Genomic DNA, 24,815 nt, shown 5'->3' on the forward strand with positions numbered 1-24,815 from the left:
GCACAGCCAGCAACTGGGAGGCTAGCCCGGCTCTTTCCTGTGGCAGGACTCTCAAGTGTAGAGGGATGGGCCAGAGCCCCCTGCACACGCACTTCACAGCCTCTGCTGGTTTCACTCACTTTTGCTTCTGTTCCATTGACCAAAGCAAATCACATTGCCCAGAACTCAGAGAGTGGAGGAATAAACTCCACTTCTGTATGAGAGAAGCAGCAAGGTCACGTGACACAGAGGCAAGGATGCAGAGGGAGGGATTTGTGGCTGTGTTGCAGGCCCTGATGCTGTGAGAGGCTGTGATACATCCAGAACCACTCTGGTCACCCATCCGTTTCATCTGCCCCCAAGATGCTCAGAGCTACCTTGGCGTCATGAAGAGCAGAGGGATCTGAGGCCGAGTTATGAAACATATGTTGGAAATGACAGAGGAAGCCACGTTCCAAGGTGGTTTTCTGCTTTGGCCTCACTTCCTGGCCACACAAATATCTTCAGCCTCCCTGAGCTTCTGCCTCCTCATATGCGCTGAAGTGCGTGGAATGCCATGAATCCAGGCTTCCTTCTTCCAGTGCTACCGTGCTGGCGTTCTGTAACATTTGCAACAAGTGTGACTCTTTGGAACACAGCCACCCAGAATTCTCCAAGGGTAGAAGAGGTCACTGGACTTGGTCCTGCTGATGGGAGACCAATAAGGGAAGAGAAGTTCCAGCCAGATATCAGACAGAGATTCATTTGCTTTGAGCTTTCTGGGCAAATGAATGACTCACCTGGGAAGTTTTGCCTTGGGACCACAGAAATTCACTCCTAAATGCTCCCTGATGATCCAATGGTTAAGAATCCGCCCTGCAGTGCAGGAGACTCGGGTTTAATCCCGCATGCCGTGGAACAGCTAAGCCCACAGGCCACAGCTAGAGTTTGTGCACTGCAATGAAAGATCCCGCATGATGCAGTGAAGATCCTGCGTGCTCCAACCAAGACCCGACGCAGCCAAATAAATAAATACATTTTTTTAAGAAATGCTCCCTGATGGAGCAGGGGTGGAACAAGGGCAAAAGAATGGGGGTGTCACTTTGGATCGCTTCCTTTCCCTTGAATCCATGTGAATCCCCGTGATAGTGGCCAGTTTGCGTAAAGTGTCCATTTCCAACCTTGTGGCTTACTGGTGCAGCCACCTCCGTGTAGTTAGTTATTTAATTTTTCCATCTGTCCTGGGCTCCTTCTATGTGGCAGGTACTGTGCCTGGCTCTGGGGGCACTATGATCTAACAAAACTGATGGGATTTCTGCTCTCAAGGAGCTCACCATCTGACAGGGCAGATGGAAATTTACCAAACAGTCCCAAGCTCACCGTGGTGACCAGGGCATGGAAGGGGACATTCACAGTGGCATGGCAGGCTGAGAATGGAGGCTTGATGTGGTCAGAGAAGTTGGGAGGGCTTCCCCGAGAAAGCAAGCTGGGATCTGAGGGATGGGCACAAGTTAGCTAGGCTGTGTGAGTTCAGGAGTGAGGAAACAGCATGTGCAAAGGCCCTGTGGTGAGAGAGAGCATTGTGAACGTGAGGGATGGAAAGACCGTCTGGGTGGCCCCAGGGGTCCTGGGCCCAAGATGAGATTAAAAAAGCAGACGGAATCCAGATGGCAGGGGTGCTGGTTGAGCAGCATGGGAAACCATGCTAGGGTGCTAATCACGAGGTGGGCAACGTGACTGATGAGTGGAGAAAGGACCTACGGCTGTGTGCAGGGCTAAACCACACAGGTCCATTTATCCTGCAGACATTTCTTGAGTATCAACAGTGGCCCAGGTCCAAGGGCTACTGAGAAGAAAGCAGAGCCTACTCTGAAGGCCCTTTTATTCAAGTCTGAGTTTTCCAGCTGGTAGAATACAGAGTCTGAAATCAGTCCTCTTGCCACCTCTGTCCTGGATTGTCTTTGTTCAGTCGCTCAGTCGTGTCCAGTGCTTTGCGACTCTACGGGCTGCAGCACACCAGGATTCCCTGTCCCTCACTATCTCCCGGAGTTGATTCAAACTCATGTCCATGAGTCAGTGATGCCATCCAGCCATCTCATCCTCTATCGTTCCCTTTTCCTCTCACTTTCAATCTTTCCCAGCATCAGGGTCTTCTCCAGTGAGTCAGCTGTTCACATCAGGTGGCCAAAGTATTGGAGCTTCAGCTTCAGCATCTGTCCTTTCAGTGAATATTCAGAGTTGATTTCCTTTAGGATTGGGTACTTCCTGCAGAATCTCCGGTGCTCACCGGACACTTCTCTTCCTGCTGCAGGCCTGCAACTGAATTTCACCGCCTCCTGGGGTGACCTGCACTACCTGGGGCTCACCGGCCTGGAGGTGGTGGGCCAGGATGGCCAGGCACTGCCCATCAACCCGCACCAGATCTCTGCCTCCCCCAGAGACTTAAATGACCTCCCTGAGTACACGGATGACTCCCGGACCCTGGACAAGTGAGTGTCTGTAAGAAGCACAAGGCTCATGACAGCAGGGGCTCGGGGACCTGATGTGCGTCGTAAATTTCAGACTTAACCATCAACTGGCATCCCCTGGCGTCCCCATTCCACCTTCTTCCGGCCACCCCAAGGTCTGGCGTCTGCCCATTTTATAGTCAAGGGAAACTGAGGCCTGGGAAAGGGCCACACAGCTGAAAGAGGTAGACAGGATTGGAAGCCAGGCTCTCCTGCTTCCAGACCCAGCTGTGCTTTGTGTTTCCTCCATGGTGCTGGAAGCCCCTGGTGGCTCCGACAGTAAAGAGTCTGCCTGCAGTGCAGGAGGGGCAGGAGATGTGGGTTCGGTCCCTCAGCTGGGAAGATCCCCTGGAGAGGGGCGTGGCTGCCCACTCCAGTATTCTTGCCTGGAAAATCCCATGGGCAGAGGCGCCTGGTGGGCTACAGTCCGTGGAGTCACAAAGAGTGTTTGTGACTTTCACTTTACACTTCCATGGTGCTTAGCATGGGGCTTCAAACACAGTAACTGCTTGCTGAGCCTTTGGCTCTGTGTTTAGGCCTGAAGGACCCAACCTATCCGGGGCTGAAAACTTTCCCCTCCCTGAGGCTGGAGATGATGGCTGCAGCTGCACTTTCCTCTGCACTTGTCCAATTTTATAAGCCCAGGTTGAGTCAAGTCAGTAAGAGGACAAGCCTGGACACAGCATTGATCCACAGTGTTCAGGCACCCCTGAACCAGGACAGCTGTCAGGCTTGGGCCCTGCCTGCAGGTGTGAACAAGAAGAGTCTAGGGGAGCCAGAGGGATGAGAATTCAAATCCTGTCTCTGCCCCTTGCCAGCTAGTTCCTTAACTTCTCTAGTAATAATAATCATAATAATAACTGAAATTATAATTGCCATTTTTGGAGCACTTATTAAATGCCAGACCCTGGGCTGTGCTAAGCAGGTTATAGATATTAATTCATTTAAATCTCAAACAGCCCTAAGAGGCCCCTACTCTACAGATGGAGAAACAGAGGTACCTCAAAGGTCACCCACATTAGCTGAGTGGCAGAGTCATGATTTGAACACAAGCGCCTGGAAGACCAACACCTGTGCATTTAACCACAAAGTTATACTGTCTTCCCCTGCCTCAGTTTCCTTATCAGTAGAATGGGACAGTAATCTGGCTATTGGGCAGAAAGGGGGTTCCCACGTCACAGCTGCACCCACTGCCTGGCCCCGAGTGTGTGGGATCAGTGGTGGCCTCCTGCCTGCCTTCCTCCAAGGTGCTCCTTGACCGTGGCCGTCACGGCTGCTGCGTTGCCCGATCAGGGGCCATCTTGGTGAGTCACACTCTCACAAACTTCGACTGGGAGCCTGTGGTCCCTGCTGCCAATTGTAAAAGCTGGCCTGCTCATAGCTGGCCTGGCCTCGCTTGTTCATCCACACCCACCCAGTTCCTTCCCCTCTGCCCAGACTATGTTGCAGCAAATCCCAGGTCTGAAAGTATTTCATCTCTGGGTATGTCAGTATGTATCGCTGAACAATAAGGACTTACACCTGATCCAAGTATCATTATTCTACCTAAATGATTAACAGTCTTCCTTTAAATTTGGAGAAGGAAATGGCAACCCACTGCAGCATTCTTGTCTAGAGAATCCCATGGACAGAGGAGGCTGGCGGGGTCACAAAGAGTCGGACATGACTGAGTAACTGAGCACTCCTTTAAATTACTAGATTTCTAGCATATTTCTATTTCCCTCACCATCTTTTTTCCCCCTTTTATAACGACTTGTTCCTTGAACTGACATCTAGATATGATCTATACATTGTGATTGCTCACTGTGTCTCTTAAAAAATTTTTTTTTGTAATTCCCTGGCGGTCCAGTGGTTAGGAGTCTGTGTTTCTGCTGCTGGGGGCCTGGGTTTGATCCCTAGTTGATAGGGAACTAAAATCCTGCAAGCTAAGTGCCATAGGTAAAAAACAACTTTTTATTTTTAAAATTTATTTAAAAATTGTATTGACATAGTTGATCTACAGTATTGTGTTAGTTTCTGGTATATGGCAAAGTGATCCAGATGTGTATACATATATATGTAAATAGATACATACGCATATGTGCTGTGCTGTGTTAAGTCACTTCTTGTCTGACTGCATGACTATGGACTGTAGCCCACCAGGCTCCTCTGTCCATGGGATTCTCCAGGCAAGAATACCGGAGTGGGTTGCCAGGCCCTCCTCCAGGGGATCTTCCTGACCCAGGGATCACACATCTTTTAAGTCTCCTGCGTTGGCAGGCAGACTGTTTACCACTAGCGCCACCTGGGATGCCTGTATAAGCATATACACATATGCATATATACCCACATATATGTATATACATAGATGCATATGTATGCTGCTGCTGCTAAGTCGCTTCAGTCATGTCCGACTCTGTGCGACCCCATAGACGGCAGCCCACCAGGCTCCTCTGTCCATGGGATTTTCCAGGCCAGAGTACCGGAGTGGGTTGCCATTGCCTTCTCCATGCATATGTTTATATATATGTAAATTTATGCATATATGGGCTTCCTTGGTGGCTGACATGATAAAGAATCTGCCTGCAATGCAGGAGACCTGAGTTTGATCCCGGGTTGGGAAGATCCCCTGGAGAAGGGAATGGCTGCCCACTCCAGTATTCTTGCCTAGAGAATTCCAAGGACAGAGGAGTCTGGTGGGCTATAGTCCGTGGGGTCGCAAAGGGTCAGACACAACTGAACAACTAACACACACATATGCGTGTATATGTGCATAATATATATATGTGTTTATTCATATTCTGTTTTAAACTCTTTTCTCTTAGAGGCTATTAAAATATTGAGTAGCGTTCCCTGTACTATACAGTAGGTCCTTGTTGGTTATCTATTTTATATACAGCAGCGTGTATATGTTAATCCCAAACTCCTAATTTATTCCTCCCCTGCCTCTTTCCTCTTTGGTAACCGTAAGTTTGTTTTCTGTGACTGTGAGTCTATTTCTATTTGTTAATAAGTCCTTTGATGGTTGATATATCACCTAAGCCTCTCATAATCTCTGGGTTCCCTTCCATCTTTTTTCACTTTTTCTTATAAATGATCTGTAGAAGAAACCAGGGTTTTTGCTCTGTTGGATTTTACTAGATCAGTAAAATCCAGATTACTGGATTTTAAAATTTAAATATTACTGGATTTAAAATCCAGTATTTAAATATTACTGGATTAATATTATACTATATTATAGTATAATATACAATACAATACAATATATTATATATTATATTATATTATATATTATATTAATATATTAATATATTGATATAATATAGTATACTAGTATAGTATTATATTATATTGTATATAATTAATATATATAATATGTATAATATAACATAATATATTATATTTATTGTATATTATATATGTTATATATATTATATATACTATACTATTATACTAACATTATACTAATTATAAAATATTACTGAATTAATTAATATTTAAAATATTACTGGATTTAAAATCCAGATTACCAGATTACTGAATCAGTAAAATCCAGTGGATTTTACTGCATCGCTATGGTATTGTTTAACTTGTTCCTCAAGCTCCTGTATTTCTTGTAAACTGTTCACTAGATCTAGAGGCCTGATCATACTGAGATTTGGCCATTAGGGCAAGATGTAACTGTCAGGTCATGTACGTTTATATTTCCTTCGGACTCATGGAACATCTGGTTGTCAGGCTTTTTGTGATGCTGTTAGCCAACACTTAGTGGTTAGATCTACTACTCTTCAGGGGTTGTGACACAGTGATAGACTGATCCTATCACTCTTTTTGTTTGTTTTTGTCAGTAAAGGGAAAATTTGGCTCAATTACTTGGCTACTTTGAGGTACAGTTCAAACAGCAAAGACAGTTTGATGCTTGATTCTTTTCCTTTGTTTCTTCAGTTTTCAAAAGAGCAAATTCTTTCTCTAGAATCCTTTAAAACATTTATTTGCTTTTGACTACTGTAAACTCATGGATTTAAATCTCCTGTGTCTGAAGGGTTTCAGTCTACAGCAGTTTTTATCCTATGGATGCTCAGATTGATCCCTCTTTGGACACGAGGGGCTCCCAAATCCTTCTGTAAAATAGCCTCTCATAGCTGCCTTCCTTTCTGATATGACGAGGAATCCCAGGTTCCTCTTGTACGTGTATTATCCCCGGTATGGGGTCAGCCATTTCTCCTAGAAGCCCAGGCTCCTTCTACTGGGAAATGGTATTTAGAAACCATAGTCTAGCTACTGGGGGTGCTCACTGCTCCTGGGTCATTCCTTGTTTCTAGGCTTTTTTGCAGACAGAGCTAGGAAATACCATTTATATATTCTTGAGAGTGTCCGTTAGGGAATTCCCTTCACTGTCAGCTCTAAGCGCTTCAACAGGTCTCTCCACTCTCAGAACTGGGCACTAGTTCTTCTTTGGAAGTGGCCCCATTTACAGGACAGGGAGGTAATTGCTTTTGGAAGGAAACAGAAGGTTCTCTAGTGGTAGACCTCAGCCAGCTTAATTCCACAAACACCCCAGGGTTAAACTGCTGAATTTCCTCAGTTCTGAGATGCCAGCAGTTGTAAGACACACCATCCATCAATTTAATAACAACCTTTTAGAGGGAAAAAAAAGAGAGACATTACCTTCTTGGATGCACACTTTGCTTGTAAGATTTACTCCAAGTCCAAAACTTTAAAATGTAAAAAGGAAAAGCAAAGTCTATCTTAAAATCTAGGAGGGACCTCCGTGACGGTCCAGCGGTTCAGACTTCGCCTTCCAGCGCAGGAGGTATGGGTTCGATCCCTGGTCGGGGATCTAAGAGCCCACATGCCTCTCAACTAAAAACCCCAAAAGTAAAACAAGCAACATTGTAACAAATTCAATAAAGACTTAAAACAATTAATAATAATAAATTAGATCCAGGAAACGTGGCAGCAGCCTGAGGCCCTGCCAGGGCAGTGGCTTCAAAGTCACCTGGAAAATGGGAGAGTGCGGGGAGGGGGGCCCACCCAAGAGGCGGAGAGGCGGGCTCCTATCTCCAGGGCCAGGCCTCTCCGTGGAAGTGAGACCAGGGCTGGGGTCAGGGCTGAGGTGTGCTGGACAGAATTGGGAAGGATGAGGCCGGAGGACCAGAAACTGGCCGGGGTGGAAGTGCAGTATGGGCCAGCTGGCGAGCTCTTTTAGAACATGATGGGGCTTCCTCAGTGGCTCGTGGTAGAGAATCCACCTACCAGTGCAGGGGACACAGGTTAGATCCCTGGTCCGGGAAGATCCCACATGCCAAGGAGGAGCTAAGTCGGTGTGCCACAGCTACTAAGCCTGTGCCCTGGAGCCCGGGAGCTGCAACTACTGAGCTCGCATGCCACAACTACTGACGCGGGCACCTCTTTGAGCCTGTACTCTACAACAAGAGAAGACACCGCAATGAGAAGCCCTCCCACTGCAACCAGAGGGTAGCCCCCGCTCTCTGCAACTAGAGAAAAGCCCGCACAGCAACGGAGACTCAACACAGCCGAAAATAAAATTATTTCTTAAGAAAAGAACATGAGGGTGCTGAGGGCTCCCACTCAGTGGTGGGCAGGCTGCCCTGGGCTACCCAGGCTGAGTGACTGCAGGCCAGCCCACCTCCCTCCAGAGGCACCTGCCCCTTCTCGTACTTGTCCCACGGCAGGAGCTCCCAAGTTCCCCCTAGTGCTTTAGTATCATTTTCCTCCAGCACAAGGAAGAAGGAATAGAGTTCTTTCAAAATGTACCATAGAGTCAATACAGTATTTTACAGAAAGCTGGGGAAATAGAAATTGTCACTTCCCATCCCCTCTGACAAAAATATATTTTTCATTTTTGGTGCTCTCTCTTGGTCCTTGTCCTCATTTCACAACATTAAAACCAGTGCTCCTGCCATCCCACAGCCTGCCTTTTCGCTTTAGTGCACCATCCTCATGAGGATCATCTTCACTACTGTGTAGATGTACTGAACGTTTCCCTCTTTTGAGATCTTGTGGCTAATCTAAGTAATATCTAGGTACAGATGGCTTTCTGACATGTGGAATAAACTTTTCTTAGGAGGAAAAATTCTAGAAGTGGGATCACTGGTTTAAAGAGTCCTGAAAAATAATACATTCCCCACCCTCATCCTTTTTAAAAGCCTTGATGATCGCTTCACTGTACCTTTAACAGCATCTAAGTGTTAGTCTTTGCTACCCCGTGGCCTGTAGCCCACCAGGCTCCTCGGTGCATGGGATTTCCCAGGCAAGAATACTGGAGTGGGTTGCCATTTCCTTCTCCAGGGGATCTTCCCCACCCAGGGATCCAACCCAGTCTCCCACATTGCAGGCAGATTCTTTACCATCTGAGCCACCAGAGAATCCCTTTAACAGTACAGGCTGTCGTCTCCCCCAGTTTCTTGTTTTGTCTAACTTCACAGATAAGTGATGCCTCCTCACTGTTGCTTTGATTAGTCTCACCTCCCCTTCATGAGCCTGATCCAGCCAGGCTCGTGCCAGGCAGGGGCGGCCGTCGTGGTGGGGACAGGAGTGGGTGCCGACCCCATGCTGTGAGTTCTCCCAGCTGACCGGGCTGCCCTCAGCTCTCCTCGCCCTCCCCACTGAGCGCAGGTTAATTGATGGAGCCAACATCACGATGGAGGATGAGCATATGTGGCTGATCCCCTTCTCGCCGGGGCTGGACCACGTGGTCACGATCCGCTTCGACAGAGCTGAAAGCATCGCAGGCCTTCGCTTCTGGAACTACAATAAATCTCCCGAGGACACCTATCGAGGGGTAAGCCGGGGAACAGCGGCCGCGCTCGGTCCACTGTCAGGGAAACAGCGCCTTGATGAATGGCTGGTGTGGCTGTCGGAGAGGAGCATAAATCCTCCAGAACTTTCCAAATGGAGCTGGGGGAGGTTACCGCTGGGGAGCGAGAGAGCTGCTGCCGTTTCCTTCTTCTGCAAACAGCAAATGCAGGCGAAAGAGCCCAGGGCAGACTCGGGGGACTGCAGCGCCTCGTGGCCTCTGGGGACTCAGGGGTCCTCAGCAGGCCCAGCCCCGCTGTGTGGTGCCTAGTTGCACAGCCCTGTTGTTTCCTGAGAGCTTTGGGAACCAGGCCTGGGCTGAGGGCTTCTCACACCTTTGTCATTTCACTGGACCCACATCCCAGCCTCTGGGAGGCAGGTGTTACTACCCCCATCTTTCAGGATATTGAAAACCGAAGTTCAGAAAGGCCCAGGCACTCACCCAAGATCACACAGCTAGAGGCCCCGTCCCCATGTGCCCGGCTTTGTTGCCCACATTCTGATTTCCACTCCATGTTCTTCTCCTGCTGGGTGTGGGAAAGCAGGGGCCTCTGTTGGCTTGTGGAAAAGAGTTATCAGGAGGTGCCCCCTTTCATGGGCTTTTCTGACCGGTGTGCCCATGAACCGTGAGACAGTTGTCCCCTCCCACTACGTAGACGTGATGATGACCAGGTCACCTAAAGTACAGCAAAGCAGTTAGGACCCTAAAGTCACCAGGCTCTGCGTCTGAGTCTGTGTGACCTTTGGCACGTGGCCTGCCTTCCCTGGACCTCAGTTTCCTCGGCTGTAGAAGGAAGAGGAGAAAGACATCCGCCTCTACCCCACAGAGGTTGACAAGGCCAGGACCTGGCCTGTGAGGCTGCTCTGAGCCCAGGTCTGGGCTCCTCACCACGTCCAGGGCCTTAAGATGCTGGTCATTTATCACAGCAGAGTGAGCAGTCCCCCTTCCACTGCGCCCACCCCCCATCCCACCTCCTTCAGGAGCCTCGGCTCCCCTGAGCATGCAATTTATAAACCCCCCACCCAAGGCTGCCCTGGTGTCTGTAAGCACGCTCTCAGGTCAAGCGCGTATAAAATGTCAGCTATATTGGCATTAAAAAACATTCTTCTGCCTCAACTTGTGCCTCTGGGCCTTGCTCTTCCCTTGAGTGAATCTGTCTATCCAGTTGAGCTTCCACGAGGCTAGATTTACAGCCTGGAAACGCTGCCCCTCTTCCCAGGTGTGGCCTCCACCAGCTGCAGTACCAGTGACAAGTGGCCACCGTTGGGGGGTGGGCACCATCTAAGAGGGTGCAACCGGGCCGCAGTGGGATGGAAACTCTGGCCCCCTCTCTTCCTCCCCGGGGAAAGGGTGCCTCAGATGCCTACCCCACAAGGCACTCCTGGGAACTCTGGCTCCAGGCCCCTGGCATGAGGTTAGAGCCAAGCCTGGCACTCCCGGAGGTGGGCTCCACACCCCTCCAGTGTGTCCTTGGGCAAATTGCTTGGCGTCTCTGAACTCTGGTTTCCTTCACTGTAAGATGGAGATGATAATTAAAGCTCCCCCTGAGGGAATGAATGGGGGACTGGAGAAGTCAGGGATGCTTCCTGGAGGAGGAGGTGGTTCTAGAAGAAGGACAAGGGCTTCCTGGGCCTCGGCTTCACTTCAAATGGTTTTCTCCACCGGGCAAACCCTGGCAGTGCTAGACTTACATCCTGCGTGCTCCAAGTCCAGCAGAAGAGAGAACTCCTCTTTGCAAGCAAGCCAGCAAAACCCCAGGAGCCACACCAATTGTTCTAGTCGAGTTCCATCTCTCTGAACCAATCACATGGCAAGGGGGTGACAGTTCTCCATCCGGCCAGGCCTGGGGCCTGGGCAGGAACCTTGAGGGAAGCAGAGGGGAGGTAGAGCGACATCCAGCCGTGCCCGGAGCTAGCCCCTCTAACACCTTCTGGGTGCATGCACCCTGTGACTGACTAGGAAGTGAACGTGAAAGTCGCTCAGTCGTGTCCGACTCTTTGCGACCCCATGGACTATACAGCATGGAATTCTCCAGGCCAGAATATTGGAGTGGGTAGCCTTTCCCTTCTCCAGGGGATCTTCCCAACCCAGCAGTCAAACAGGGGTCTCCTGCATTGTAGGCAGATCTTTACCAGCTGAGCTACCAGGGAGGCCCTGAGTGATTACGGGGAGCCCCCAACTGCTGAAGGAATGAAGGGCCCCCAGGTACATTGTAATCATGAGACCCTTTCTTTCTGCACAGAGAAGCCTCTCTGTGTCTCCCAGGGGTGAAATGCCATCAGTGTGGTCAGCAGTGGTCCGTTCTGCTAACCCTTCTCTGCTCACGTATCATTACCCCTGCCCAGGGGACCAGAGCTGAGCCACCTCAGACCTGGCCGTTAGGCTTTGACATTGAATGGCTGGTGACGGCCATCCATCTGGCCTAGAACAGGGGGACATGTTAGCTCACATCCAATCAATTCAGCAAGCTCTCAGTAAACACCTACTGTGTGCCGGGCCCTAAGGTGGATGTAGAGATAATCCAGCCAGAGTCTGCCATCAAGGGAGCCCAGAAACCACCCAGGATATAGCTATGGGGTACATGCCCTTAACAGGATGGGCCAAGGGCTCAAGAAGGAAAATCAGGAAGGGGTCCACTTCTGTCCCAAGGGAAAGGGCTAGGAGAGGAGAGGAGGTGTGAATCGGGGGTAGAGAAGGATTGATCTAGGAAAACACTGGCCCACTGTGTACCAGGCACTGTTCTGTTCTGGAGACTTTATGTAAGTTAGCGCCTCATTGAGCCCATTTAACAGATGAGGAAAATTGAGGCAGAAGGGTCGAATAACTTGCACAGCCACTCACGGTGAATCCCAGAGCAGCTGAGTCCACGCCCTTGACGACCCCAGCCCTCTGCAGCTGAGTAGACCAGAGAAGGTCCATATGTGTCCTCCATGGCGAGGGCCTCACCCACCTGCTCCTCTGCTGCCTGCCCAGCACCTGGCACAGAGTAGGGATGGCAACTGGAAAGGAGCCCCCTGACCAGGTGGGGTCTGGTCTGGGAGGAAGGCCTGGGGGTGCTCCGTGAAGGCCCTCAGTCGTAAACAGCAGCTACTAGGACCTCCAGCCACATCAGTACTCACCACCCTCCTCACACCAGCTCCTTCTCTTCAGCCTTATTGTTTTTTTTCATTTGCTAGGCCAAGATCGTCCACGTCTCCCTGGATGGCCTGTGCGTCTCCCCTCCCGAGGGCTTCCTCATCCGGAAGGGCCCGGGCAACTGCCACTTTGACTTTGCTCAAGAAATCCTCTTTGTGGACTACCTGCAGGCCCGACCGTTGCCCCCGCCGGCCCAGAGGTGAGCGGAGCGGCTCCCGAAACGGTCCTTCCCAGCCTACGGGCCCTGGCTCTGAAGCCTGTACCTAAAGGGCTTTGAAGTGATGATCAAACACATCGCTTTTCAACTTGGCCAGTTTTCTAAAGCTTAGCCAAGCCTCTCCGGAAGCCCAGGGATGTACCCACTTTGTCTGGGGATGTTTGGGTTTTTCACAGTCTTGGGTGTTAGAGATTTTAAATGCTTCGTTGGGCTTCCTGCTGGGGAAAGAGGCTCCAGGCTGCCTAGATTCCAGAAACGCCCGCTGGCCCATTCGTAGAAGGGCCTCCTTCGTCTTGTTTCTGTATTCCTGATTTAGAAATATTCAGAGAGGGAAAACGGAGCCTAACATTTCATGGATTCACTGGGATTGCTTGGCCCCAGTCTCAGCTGCTTTAAGTTCCTAACAATTTGTAAATGCCACGTTAAGTTTATTCATTTAAACCCCCTGATGTCCAAATACCAGAGGCCAAGCTCTCGAAACAAAATGAGTTTCCCTTTACCGTAGCTGGCATCACTCCTGGGGCCAGATACTGGGAATAGTCACTTAATTACAACATTGCCCTTGAAATTGAAGAAAGCAGGCCAGAGCCAGAAGTCACTGGCGGTAGACCAGGGAGAGAAGCCCTGCGGGGAGGAATCTGGGGGAGGAGAGAGGCTCCCTCCTGGGTGCCTGCTCTGAGCCAGATGCTTTGTATTCATCCTTCAGATAATCCTTTCAACCATCTTTGAAGCAGGGGCTGTTATGCCCATTTTACAGATGTGGGAACTGAGGCCCAGGCTAGTAAAGCCACTTGCTCAGGGTCCACGAAGCCAAAGCCTTCAAGGGCTCTCCCCACCTCCCAGCCTCCTCTCTCTGCCTGTCTCCTATCCCAGCCCACACCCCCGACTGGCTGCTTTTGGGGATAAACACCAACTGCCCAGCTCCTTCCCACCAGCCTTTGCTCTGGGTGCTGTTCATCTTGGAAGGCTCAGCTCTGACTCTTCCCATGGCTGCTTTCTCCTTAGCTCAGACATCACGTCCTTGACCACCACCTGGGGTAGGAGCCTGCCCCCTCCCAGCACCACAATCCATGGGTCCATCATGGGTCTCAGCTTAGCATAGAGTGGACTTAACCTTGTTCACGAAGGGACTGAGGTCGAATGGGGTGGTTCAGAGTATGGACCCTGAAACCAGACGACCTCGGGTCACATCCCACTTCTGCCACTTCCCAGCTGTGTGACCTTGAGCAAGTGACTTCACTTCCTTGTGCTCCAGGGACGTGAGAGTACTCAGCTCCCAGGGTTGTTGTGAGGATTATGAGTCAAACTCGAGGGGACAAGCCTCTCCCAGTGGATGGGAACTCTGTGTGAGCAGAAGCTGTGTGTCTGTCCCTCCCCCACCACCTCCCAGGGGGAATAACTGACCAGCAACTCGGGCCACTACAATCCTCTGCTTCTGTGTTTGCAGGCTAGACACGAAGAGCCTGGAGCGAGCGAGCATGGACTACGAGGCGCCCCCGATGCCCTGCGGCTGTATCCTCCTCCTGTTGGTGTTTAGTCACTCGGTCATGTCTGACTCTTTTGAGACCCCATGGACTGCAGCCCACCAGGCTCCTCTGTCCATGGGATTTCCCAGGCAAGAATACTGCAGTGGGTTGCCATTTCTTTCTCCAGAGCATCTTCCCCACCCAGGGATTGAACCCAAGCCTCCCGAGTCTCCCGCATGGCAGGAGGATTCTTTACTGCTGAGTCATCCAGGGACTCCTCCTCCTGCCACCCACACATCACACATCGCAGGCCCTTAGGGCCACACCCAGAACCCAGGGAGAGGGCCAAGCCCTTGTATCTCCTTGCCGGCCCTGGGGCGGGATCTGGGCTTTAGCTGCGCCACTGGGTCTCAGCCAGGCCTCAGCAGAGGCAGCGGAGCCCATGCAGGGAAACTGCGGAGAGGTTAGGCAGGCTCCCAGGTCCTCAGGGAGACTGGTGCTTCTGGGACTGGGGGGCAACACGAGTTCTAGACCCCACCCCCCTGCTGGACTGAGGTTCAGAAGGCAGCACCAAGGACTGTCGATGGAAACCCACCTGGGGATGGGGCTGGGGGCTCTCCTTGGAACCAGGTGGGGAGGAGGTGAAAAGGGAAGGAGTCATAGCTCAAACGTGCTGGACCCCTCCTGCCACCTGGCAGTGTTGGCAGTGGGTCACCTGTGTGAACCCTCTGTGTTAGCCCTGTGAGGTGGGCACTGCTAGCACCCCCATTTCACAGCAGAGAACACTGAGGCACAGAATGGTTAAGTAATTTGCCGGCTTACACAGCTGGGAAGAAGCAGAGTCAGGTGTAGTGAGCACAGCCAGCCTGGCACTCTCACTTGCCTGTTCTCCCGGGAGGACCACCTCTGACTTAACCCCCTCGGGATCACCCTCCCACTTCTCAGGCTCCTCAGCCCGCCTGCTCCTGGGGATGCTGGGAGCCAGTGGAGGGCAGGGCTGCGGAAGGGCTGGCACATGGGATGCAGTCAGCAGCAGGAGGGGGTCACCCTGGCACAGCCCATCCCCACGAAGCTGTGACTCTCCCACAACCTGCCTTGCTGTTCATGCCCTCCACACTTGAAATGGGTGGAGGAGGGAACAGGTACTCTGTTCTTGTCATTTTACAACCAGGGAAACTGAGGCAGGAGGTGGTTTTTGAGGTCTGGTCACTGTTCAGTCCTATACACTGAGTTTGTGACAGATGCTTCTCCATCCTGCCAGCTCCCTGAAGGTCACCCTCCCTGCCTGTTGCCCTGTCTCCCAGGGCCTGGAGAAAGCTTCTGAATTCTTCAAACACACATACACACATTCATATTGCTGTTTAAATGAAAGAAAATTTCATGCCACATACATTTTGATAGACTTCAGTCTCGGAGGGGGAAAAATCATTTTTTTCTCTCGTTCATCTCTATAAACCTATATATATATACACACACACGCGCACACACACACACACACACACACACACATATCCCTGTTATCTTTGTAATTATTTCCCTCTGTTCTCCAGAAAATTAAGCCTGTTTTTTCCTTAATAACATGTTCCAGTCATTTTCCAGTTTCAGCTCCTGACCAGCTGGGGTGACCCCTATTACATCGGTCTTACCGGCCTGGAGCTATATGATGAAAGGGGAGAAAAAATCCCTCTGTCAGAGAACAGTATCCTTTCTAGGCAGAAGGGGGGCCCCAGCGAGACTGCAGGGAGCATGGGAGGGTCCGGGGGAAGGAGCAGAATCCTTGAATGTAGAGGGAAGTGTCCCTGAAAGAACCAGACCTGGAAGAAATGCCACGGCTGTTGCTGCTCAGTCACGTCAGTCGTGCTGACTCTTGTGACCCCTTGGGCTGTAGCCTGCCCGGCTCCTCTGTCCATGGGATTCTCCAGCAAGAATACTGGAGTGGGTTGCCATGCCCTCCTCCAGGGGATCTTCCCAACTCAGGGATTGAACCCAGGTCTCCCACTTTACAGGCGGATTCCTGACCAGCTGAGCTGCCAGGGAAGCCTATAAATATTGGGGTGGGTAGCCTCTCCCTTCTGCAGGGGGATCTTCCCAACCTAGGGATTGAACCCAGGTCTCCTGCACTGCAGGCAGATTCTTTACCAGCTGAGCCGCTAGGGAAGCGCATCAAAGCGGCAGCAACCCCTTTCCACCTAACCCATGTTTTCCAGCCTGCCCTCTACATACTTCCCTCTCCTTTCCTTGAAACTGGCCACCCCTCCACTCTCACCCCCACTCCCCTCAGCCTCCTCACCTTCCTTTTCCCCCAGAACATGTCTAATTTGGCTGACACTCCTCCAGCTGCCCCAAGCAGCAGACAGCGGCTCAACCCACCCCGGCATCCCCTGCCAGGCCACGCCATCGGCGTGATGGGGGCTGGTGGCCGCAAGAGGGTCCCACAGTGCCCGGGGCCGAACACACTGCTTTGGGTTATGACAGCTTAGAGGCATCCTCAGATATCGCCGCCTTCCCCGACAGCGTCAACTCCCTGGAGGGCGTGTGTGGGGACGTCCGGACCCCTGACAAGCTCATCGACCAAGTGAACAACACCAGCGACGGCAGACACATGTGGCTGGCCCCCATCCTGCCTGGCCTGGTGGGTTCCAGAGGCTCCCAGCCCTGGGGTGGATGGGGGTGGGGCTGGAAGGGGGGTGGTGTGTGTGGCACTCTCTGTCCCCAGTCTCAGCGACACATCTTCCTTCCAGGCCAAGTTAACCTTGAAACAAGTCAGAATGCCCGGGGGCTGCCAGGAAGGCTCAGGTGTTTGCTAACACATCTTCCCAGCCAGAGGTCTTTCTCTTTGCTCTGGGGGTGCTGATTATCAAGTGGGCCTCTGAGGCCAGGAGCCCAGCACAGCAGGCCTGGGGGCGTGGGCAGCCCTCGGTCCCTGTGGGCCTCCCTCTCCAGTTCTCTTTCCTGTCTCTGCTTCGCTCTGCTCTTCCCTCCAGCCCCAGCCTCTCCACATTCCTGATTTCTGCTCCTTCTTTGTGTCACTGGGTACTTGATCCCTACTTTGCCCTCTCTCTGTCCTCAGACCTGCCTGGTAAGCTCTTCCAACCCACCAACTCAGTCTCCCAGATCACAGACTCTGCAAGTGGTCCCACCCATCTTTTTGCTCCAAAGCCTGATGGCGAACCTGGGGGTGGGCCTTTGCTCATCTGGGCCTGGCCGATGGCGGTAGCAAGGGAGGCGAGGGACCACTCGGGATGGGATGGGGCGGATCACAGCCCCCCAGCCTGTCAGCCACGGGCCCAGATGCCTAGGTAGATGTGAAGCAGGGGCTGGGCTGCCCACCCCTGTGACCCCTGGAAGGAAGACAAGGGATACATTCTCTCAAAATCCTCCCAGGAAGGGGCAGCACCCCTGCGATGTTCCGTCAGATTCCCTTGAGCAGAGGCTGACCCCTCCGGCCCAGCCCCACCACTGCAGACGGGAAATGCATAGATCTATCAGCCTTCACACCTGGGGCTGCAAACTGGTGGCCCCTAGCCAGTCTAGCCTTCGGCCATCTTGACCTAGACCTTCAAGCATTTGCCATTCTTTCACACGAAGACCTCTGGGTGTGGGGCAGTCTCCCCGTCTGTCCCTCTCTCAGCTGGACTCAAATATTTGTATCCAGTTGAGTCCCATGGGCACTCACTTGGAGGCTCCTCATCTAAATAGTTTCCATGGTACAAGCAGAGAAGGCTGACCTTTCCCGTACCCCACTACATCCTCTTGGGGCTGAAACCCTGGGCCTGGGTCAAAGCTAAGCCTGCAGCCTATGGCCAACAGTGAATTCTATTTGCTTTATCCTATCTTGCAAGGGCTCCCCCACTAATATTTGAGAGTCTATGTTGGGGGTGGGGAGCTGGTGGGGGGCTCTTAGGACCCACTTTACTAGCTGATTTTTGCCACTGATTGGAACACCGCCCCCCTCCTGCCCCCACTACCCCACACCAGAGGTTCAAAGATCTCTGCTGAAATTAACCAGCACCGCCTTCCTGGCCAGTCAGCGATGCTTTTCATTTGTGATTCGGGGAAAGGACAAACAGGGGTCAAGGCTGTGCTGATTGCTCCGGGGTGGGGGGGGTGGTGGGGGGCCGTGCCTCTTGACTCTGGAGTTGGGGGCCATCGCCCTTGGCCCTGGGACCCCGGACTGTGTTTCTGGGCCTGGCCTGGAGGAAAAGGAAGGGTGTCCCTGATTCTCCGCGGGCATTTAAATGAGAGCCACGCCAGGCCCAGAAAACAGGCCCTTCAACAGCCAGCTCAGCGGTTTGTTGCAAACGCAGCCACACGTGACCTGACTCAAGATGGGCTTTGGGGAGATGAGAGGCGGTGAGAGCCCCACACCCGGCAGCCCTGGAGAAGCCCAGCCAGCTGACATGGGCCCACGCTTGGCACCCCCGCCCAGCCCAGCCCCGTGCCTCTGTTCCCAAACATGCCTGTTTGAATTAGTTCTTCCCTCTGACAGGTGAACCGGGTTTATGTGATTTTCGATCTGCCCACGACGGTGTCAATGATCAAACTGTGGAATTACGCAAAAACACCGCATCGAGGGGTGAAGGAGTTTGGCGTAAGTACTTCTTGGCTGGGTTTTGGGAGATAATTATGCCCGTTGGTAATTAGGCCACCAGCAATTATCATTTGTCACACTTTGAGTTACTTCTGTCGGCCGCAACCTTAGACACAAATGCTGGGTCCTCGGAGGCAGGGATCTATGCCATCCGTCCGTGAATTCAAAGGCTTCTCTGAGTGATTTGAGTCATCACCCCGAAAAAGCAGAATGTTGCTTTTCTTTCATCTTTTCTCCTTGAATCATAGTGGTGTGGGGAGTTCTTCCTGCCAGGGGGCAACTCAGGTGGGGAGAGTCAGGGGGTCCTGGGGGTCAGAGAGCTGAGTTTGCCTCTGAGCTCTGCCACGTGGGTTTAAGATTTGAGCCCTTGGAGCCTCAGTATCCTCGTTGGCAATGTGGGGCTGATCCAGGCGCCTTTCCTGGCCATCGTGAAGATTTGAAATCACAACACGGGCTGAGTGTGTAGTAGGCGAGCCTCTGGGCAGTGATGCCCTTCACTAGAGGTCACGCATGGGAAGGAGGAGGGCAACGCTGGACTGCAGCCCCTCTTCTGCCTGTCCAGCTCCTGGTGGATGACTTGCTCGTGTACAACGGGATCCTGGCCATGGTAGGCCACCTGGTCGGGGGCATCTTGCCCACGTGCGAGCCCACGGTGCCCTACCACACCATCCTCTTCACCGAGGACGCGGACATCTGTCACCAGGAGAAGCACACCGCCATCAGGTGCGCCCCCCTCCCACACCAAGCTGGCCCTGTGACCTCCCCTCCCCTCCTCTCCGACTTCCCCCGCCAGCCCTAACGGCGGAGGATGCCAGGGACCTGCCGTCTGGAGCCGGAAGGCACCTTCTGGTTTTTCCCTCTCCGCAGCAATCAGGTAGAGGACCAGGACGTGCAGATGATGAATGAAAACCAAATCATTACCACCTCGAAGAGGAAGCAGAATGCAGTTGATCCAGGTCAGTTTCCTCAGAGCGCCCCTCCCACCCCGCTTCCAGGGTCTGGTTAGAACAGAGAAGGAGCTGGCAGCATCAGACACTGTCTGTCATCCCTGCCAGCCTTCAGCCCCCTCTTCTCCACCCAGGAGCCTTCCTGGGGGTCTGTGGAATGGGTGATGGGGTCAGAACCCTGGGAGTAACGTGATATGCTTCCCGGAAGCCAGGTCTTAAGGGTACAGAGGGGAAAGGGCCATTAAGGGCAGAAGCGCTGTATCAAGAGGATAGCCTTGGACCATGGGAAACCCGGAGAGGATGCAAAGGGTGAGGGCCTCCCAGAGAGGGGATGCTTGAACTGGATCTTAAAAGATGCACAGGGCTGGGCAGGCAGAGGGAACAGTGTGGGCCAGCCTGCTCCGAGCTGGAGGCTGTGGGGGCGGTGGCCAGGTCTCCAGGGGCCGTGAGTGCTGAGACCCCGGGCAGGGTGGGTTTCACCCCGAGGGCAGGGGGCAGCCCTCGGGGATGGAGGCTGGGTAACACTGCTTCCTCTCGTGCTCCCCCTCCACAGCCTTACGCCCCAAAACCTGCATCAGTGAGAAGGAGACAGCGAGACCATGGCGGTGCTGACCGGCGAAGGAGCGGGGCTGGTCCTCTCAGCCAGGACGGGGCTCTGCAACCAGCCCCCATGCAGCACCTGTGTCCCTGGCCCTCAGGCATTCATGCGGGCCTGCCCAGACTCCAGACCCCAGAGGGCGGAAGGGAGCTGCAGTGTGGAGGGGCCCGCTGGGGAGAAGGGACTCAAGGGGTAAACCGCCCTGGGAAACACAGGAGTTCAGGAGGAGGAAGGGGTATGTGGTCTTCCACTGGCCCCTGCGGTCCTGGGGTCAGCACGGGGAGCCCGGGGACTCCTGGCTGTGTGACTTTTGGGTGAGATCCCGCAAAGCAGGGCCCGTCATGGGATCCGTGGGCTCTGCCTGACTCAAGGTAACACAGTGACATGGCCTGGCGAGGCCTCCCAGCCAGCCGCCCCAGGGCCCGGGGCATTACTGAGCCGGGTGGAGGAGACCAGGCCTCAGACACCAACACCAACAGGCATGGGGCCCTGCCTTCGGAGGCCCCCACCCCCATCTCATCCCTGCCTCATCCGGGGGCTGGCAGAGCTGGCCAAGAGGGTGGGGTTCTCCCCTGGACCCCTCCTGGACTGCTACCACCCTTCACTCATCCTGGGGCCGGGGGGTCTCACCCAGGCCCGGTGGAGAAGGAGGGATTCCATGAGGGACCCCTGATCCTGCTGGATCTCTGTCCTCTGGTTAAGCCCGAGAAGGGATTGGGAGCTTAGGAACTGAGGGAGCTGAACCCACCTGCGCCCTGAGTCCGCCCTGTGCCTCTATCCGGCATGCAGGCCCCGGTCCCTGCAGTGCTGCCAGGCCCAGACAGGACAGGCAGGCAGCATCCTACCCCAGAGGGTCAGGAGGGCCCATCCGGCTGCCTTCTAGACGCCAGGCCAGGAGACAGAAGACCAGTGCCACAGCCGCACCCTCAGCCCCAGAGGCCACGCCCCCTGCCACTTGAACTAGCCTGGGGGTGGGGGGCGGACTCCCTCTGTCGGATCCAGGCTTTTCTCCCTTTCCATCCGTTCTTGTCCCCCTGCGTCCTGGGCCCCAGGCGGTGAGGTTCTTGTTGCCCAGGGGTCCCTGCCCCTTTGCCCTCTTCCAGCAGCTTCTGGGCAAGTTGGACTTGTGCCTTGCCCCCACCAGCCACGTGAAGCCCAGATCACATCTATTTTCATCTGTGTAACAAGCTCGGATCAGGGACCTTATTGGTTTCCCAGTGGTGGGTAATTTCTTGTTCCAAATATTAATCCATTGTTTTCCTGGCTCCCGGCCCGGCCCCGCTGCCACCGTACTGTACTCCAAGTAGGTTCCTATGCAACCAAAAGCCCCAGCAAATACTTTATGAGCTTTGCAGCTTCAGCCGAGCAGCTATGCAAATGAGTTTTTCATTAGGAGCGTGGGGCCCGACGTGAAGATAAGGAATTGTTTCTCCCAGAGAAGATCCATAATTTCGGTAGCTTCCAAGCCCCCAGCTTCTAGGCTCACCTCACCCTCCCAGATGTGGCAAGCACCTCCACCTCTGGGCCTCCAGACTCCCAGGAGAATTGGGGGGCGGTGTGGCGGAGGGGGGTGGGGAGTTGATCGACTTTTAGTGATCAAAACCAGTACCTTGGCTTTAAAGGGAGCCCAGCTTTCTATTCCCGCCTGAGGCATTTGTAACAGGTCAGATATGTTTGGGAGATCACACGAGTACCACACTCACTTGCTCCCAGGATCTCAGTTGATATTTATAACTGTATGTACCATGCAAGTTAGGAGGGGAGGGGGAAAAAAAGCTGTACAGGCATTAACCCTAAAATAAATTTCTATTTTTTTCTCTTGCAAGATCAATAAAAAATGTTATTAAGAATATGGTCTGATGTGCTAGATTTGGGGTCAGACAAGAGGGAGACTGTGCTGCCTCCAAGAATGGACTGAGTCCACTGGAGGCCAGCCACTCCCTCTTCCCACCTGCAAATGAGATCGTGATCCTGGCGAGATAATAGAAGCCCATACGGTTTACCAGAGAAGGAAATGGCACCCCACTCCAGTACTCTTGCCTGGAAAATCCCATGGACGCAGGAGCCTGGTAGGCTGCAGTCCATGGGGTCGCTAAGAGTTGGACACTTCTGAGAGACCTCACTTTCACTTTTCACTTTCATGCATTGGAGAAGAAAATGGCAGCCCACTCCAGTGTTCTTGCCTGGAGAATCCCAGGGATGGGGGAGCCTGGTGGGCTGCCGTCTATGGGGTCGCACAGAGTCGGACACGACTGAAGCGACTTAGCAGCAGCAGCTAGTGGTAAAGAACATGCCTGCCAAAGCAGGAGACATAAGGAACTCAGGTTGGATCCCTGGGTCAGGAAGATCCCCTGGAGGAGGGTCTGGCAACCCACTCCAGTATTCTTGCCTGGAGAATCCCATGGACTGTGGAGCCTGGTGGGCTACAGTCCATAGGGTCGCAGAGTCGGACACGACTGAAGCGACTTAGCACATATGCCTAGAACTGACTCATTTCACCCGCATTCAGCCTCGGAGGGTAGGTGTGATTATGATCCTCCTCTTACAGATCCAGGAACTAAGGCACAGAGAGGTTCAGTAACTTGCCCGAGACGCTCAGCTTGGGGAGCTATTAGTCAGTATACAAATCCTGAGATAACCACAGGAGAACTGGGGTGAAATTTCCTGGACCCGGGGATTTCCCTTCAGCATGAGTGGATCCTGAAAGCACAGCCCCCAAATGCTTGAGTGCTGGCTCCTCCTGCGGTTCCCCACCCCCGCTTCCTTTAGGGGTGAGTATCAGCGTCCGGATAAAGCAGCCCTCCAGTAGGAAGAAGGTTCAGTTGAAGGGGCTAGCAGTCTAGACTGTAGCTCAGTTGCCAGCAGTTGTACTGGGGGCTGGGTAAGGGGCCCCCTGGAGACCCTCCCTTCGTCTATTAAACTGGCCAGAGGAGAGGGCTTCAGTCTTGCCGGCATGTAGGGACAACAGCTGGGCCTCTACTGGGCCCACCCCATCCCCGGCTCCCTTCTGAGTTCCTGTGAAGACAGGCTTCCAACACCAGCCAGAGTGCTGGGCCTGGGTCCCTGCTGTTCAAGGGCCAGGCAAGCAACACCAGGGGGCAAAGCTGGCCTTGCAGGACCTGGTCAGCAGAGCAGCCCAGGCACCTTCTGCAGCTCAGAGCCCAGGGTCCCACCACGCCAGATCTTCAGGGGGTTTTAAAGAAGCCAGGAATCCAGGTGTTGTATTCATTTTTAATATGAAATCTAACTTTTCAATGTTGGCTCTAAGTTAACAAACACCGAGTGAGCCAGGTACGGGTCCTGTGTAGCTGACCCTCCACCACAGCTCCCAGCCTAGCTCAGCATGAACATTGGCCTCCGCTTCCTTCTTGGCTCCCCGGAGCCTGCAGTCCCTGACCCGAAAGTGGAAGTATTAGTCACTCAGTCAGGTCCCACTCTTTTCGACCCCCTGGACTGTATAGCCCGCCAGGCTCCTCTGTCCATGGGATTCTCCAGGCAAGAATACTGGAGTGGGTTGCCCTTCCCTTCTCCAGGGCATCTTCCCAACCCAGGGATTGAACCTGGGTCTCCTGCATTGCAGGCAGATTCTTTGCCATCTGAGCCACCAGGGAGGCCCTCAGTCCCTGATGCAAGGCTCCATGAATGCCCAGGGCTGGTTCCCCCCAGTCCTCCTTGCCTTTCCAGTGAGGTAAAGAGAGGGAGGGGACTATTCCTGGCCCCGCCCCTCTTGCCCAGAGGGGTCTGTGGAGTGACCTCAGCAGACTGGAGCTGCAGTCCCCACCCCCAGTCTTCCTGGAGAGCAGAGGCCTTCCTCTCCCTCCACATCCCGCTTCCCTGCTCATTCCCTGGGTCCCACCCCAACCCTGAAAGCTACAGGGCTGTAAATCAGCCCCGAGCTGCAGCTGTCAGGGGCACAGGGGCTGGTTGGCACCCAGGCATGGCTGCAGGGAATGAATCTTGGCCACAGCTGACAAGAGGGTTAGGAAGAGCAGGCAGAGTCTCCCAGGGGAGCCTCCCCTCGGGCCTCCGTCCCCTGGGGACCCGCCTTCTCTGACCCACAGAGGGATGGACCCACTTCTGTCTGTCTGTTCCTTTGGCTCCAGCACTGGCACCATAACCTCAGAGGGGCTCCCAGAGCCTGCCAAAGCCGTTTCTGTAGCCAGACCAGTGGCCACTGCCCCCACACTCGGGCACGTTTGCTGAGATGTCCTGAGTCCCTTCCCAGACCTCACCGCCCACCCCGCCTGGAGCAGCGTGGTCCCTTCCTGAGGTCCCAGCACCTCCCCTTCCCCACCACCACCATCACTCAGCCTCGCCCTCAGCCTCCTCGGGATTGGCTGGCTGCACTGGTCTGCCAGTTCCTTGCTTCTCTGGAAAAACGAAGCCGTGGCAGCTCTGGTCCTGTGTTACCAGATGGTCCCCAAAGCCAGAGCTGGCCCCGAGCCCGGGCAGCAGCTCCCCAGTCACCACACTCGCCACCCGCCCCTGTCGTCTCGCGCTCAGCCTGCGGCCCTCCCCGCATCGCTCCATGCTTCACAGCCCTACAGGCATCCGGGTTGGCATGCCGAGACAGAGGCAGGTCATTTACGTGGAGGAG

General features: G+C 53.5%; 1 protein-coding gene across 2 annotated transcripts in view; it reads left to right on the forward strand.

Annotated features, from left to right (window-relative positions):
• The window catches only part of KIAA0556 (KIAA0556 ortholog), a 233,269-nt gene extending 211,209 nt beyond the window's left edge, over positions 1-22,060 (forward strand). For both annotated transcript variants that reach the window (XM_018040845.1, XM_018040846.1), the window contains 10 exons: positions 2,270-2,447; positions 9,084-9,249; positions 12,441-12,598; positions 14,064-14,128; positions 15,671-15,781; positions 16,575-16,714; positions 18,572-18,673; positions 19,236-19,396; positions 19,541-19,629; positions 20,174-22,060. In XM_018040845.1, coding sequence (XP_017896334.1) covers positions 2,270-2,447; positions 9,084-9,249; positions 12,441-12,598; positions 14,064-14,128; positions 15,671-15,781; positions 16,575-16,714; positions 18,572-18,673; positions 19,236-19,396; positions 19,541-19,629; positions 20,174-20,232 — 1,229 coding nt within the window. In that variant the 3' untranslated portion in view covers positions 20,233-22,060. The remainder of the gene's footprint in view (positions 1-2,269; positions 2,448-9,083; positions 9,250-12,440; positions 12,599-14,063; positions 14,129-15,670; positions 15,782-16,574; positions 16,715-18,571; positions 18,674-19,235; positions 19,397-19,540; positions 19,630-20,173) is intronic.

Source organism: Capra hircus, chromosome 25, assembly GCF_001704415.2.
Source record: "Capra hircus breed San Clemente chromosome 25, ASM170441v1, whole genome shotgun sequence".
In the NCBI taxonomy this organism is placed as follows: domain Eukaryota; kingdom Metazoa; phylum Chordata; class Mammalia; order Artiodactyla; family Bovidae; genus Capra; species Capra hircus.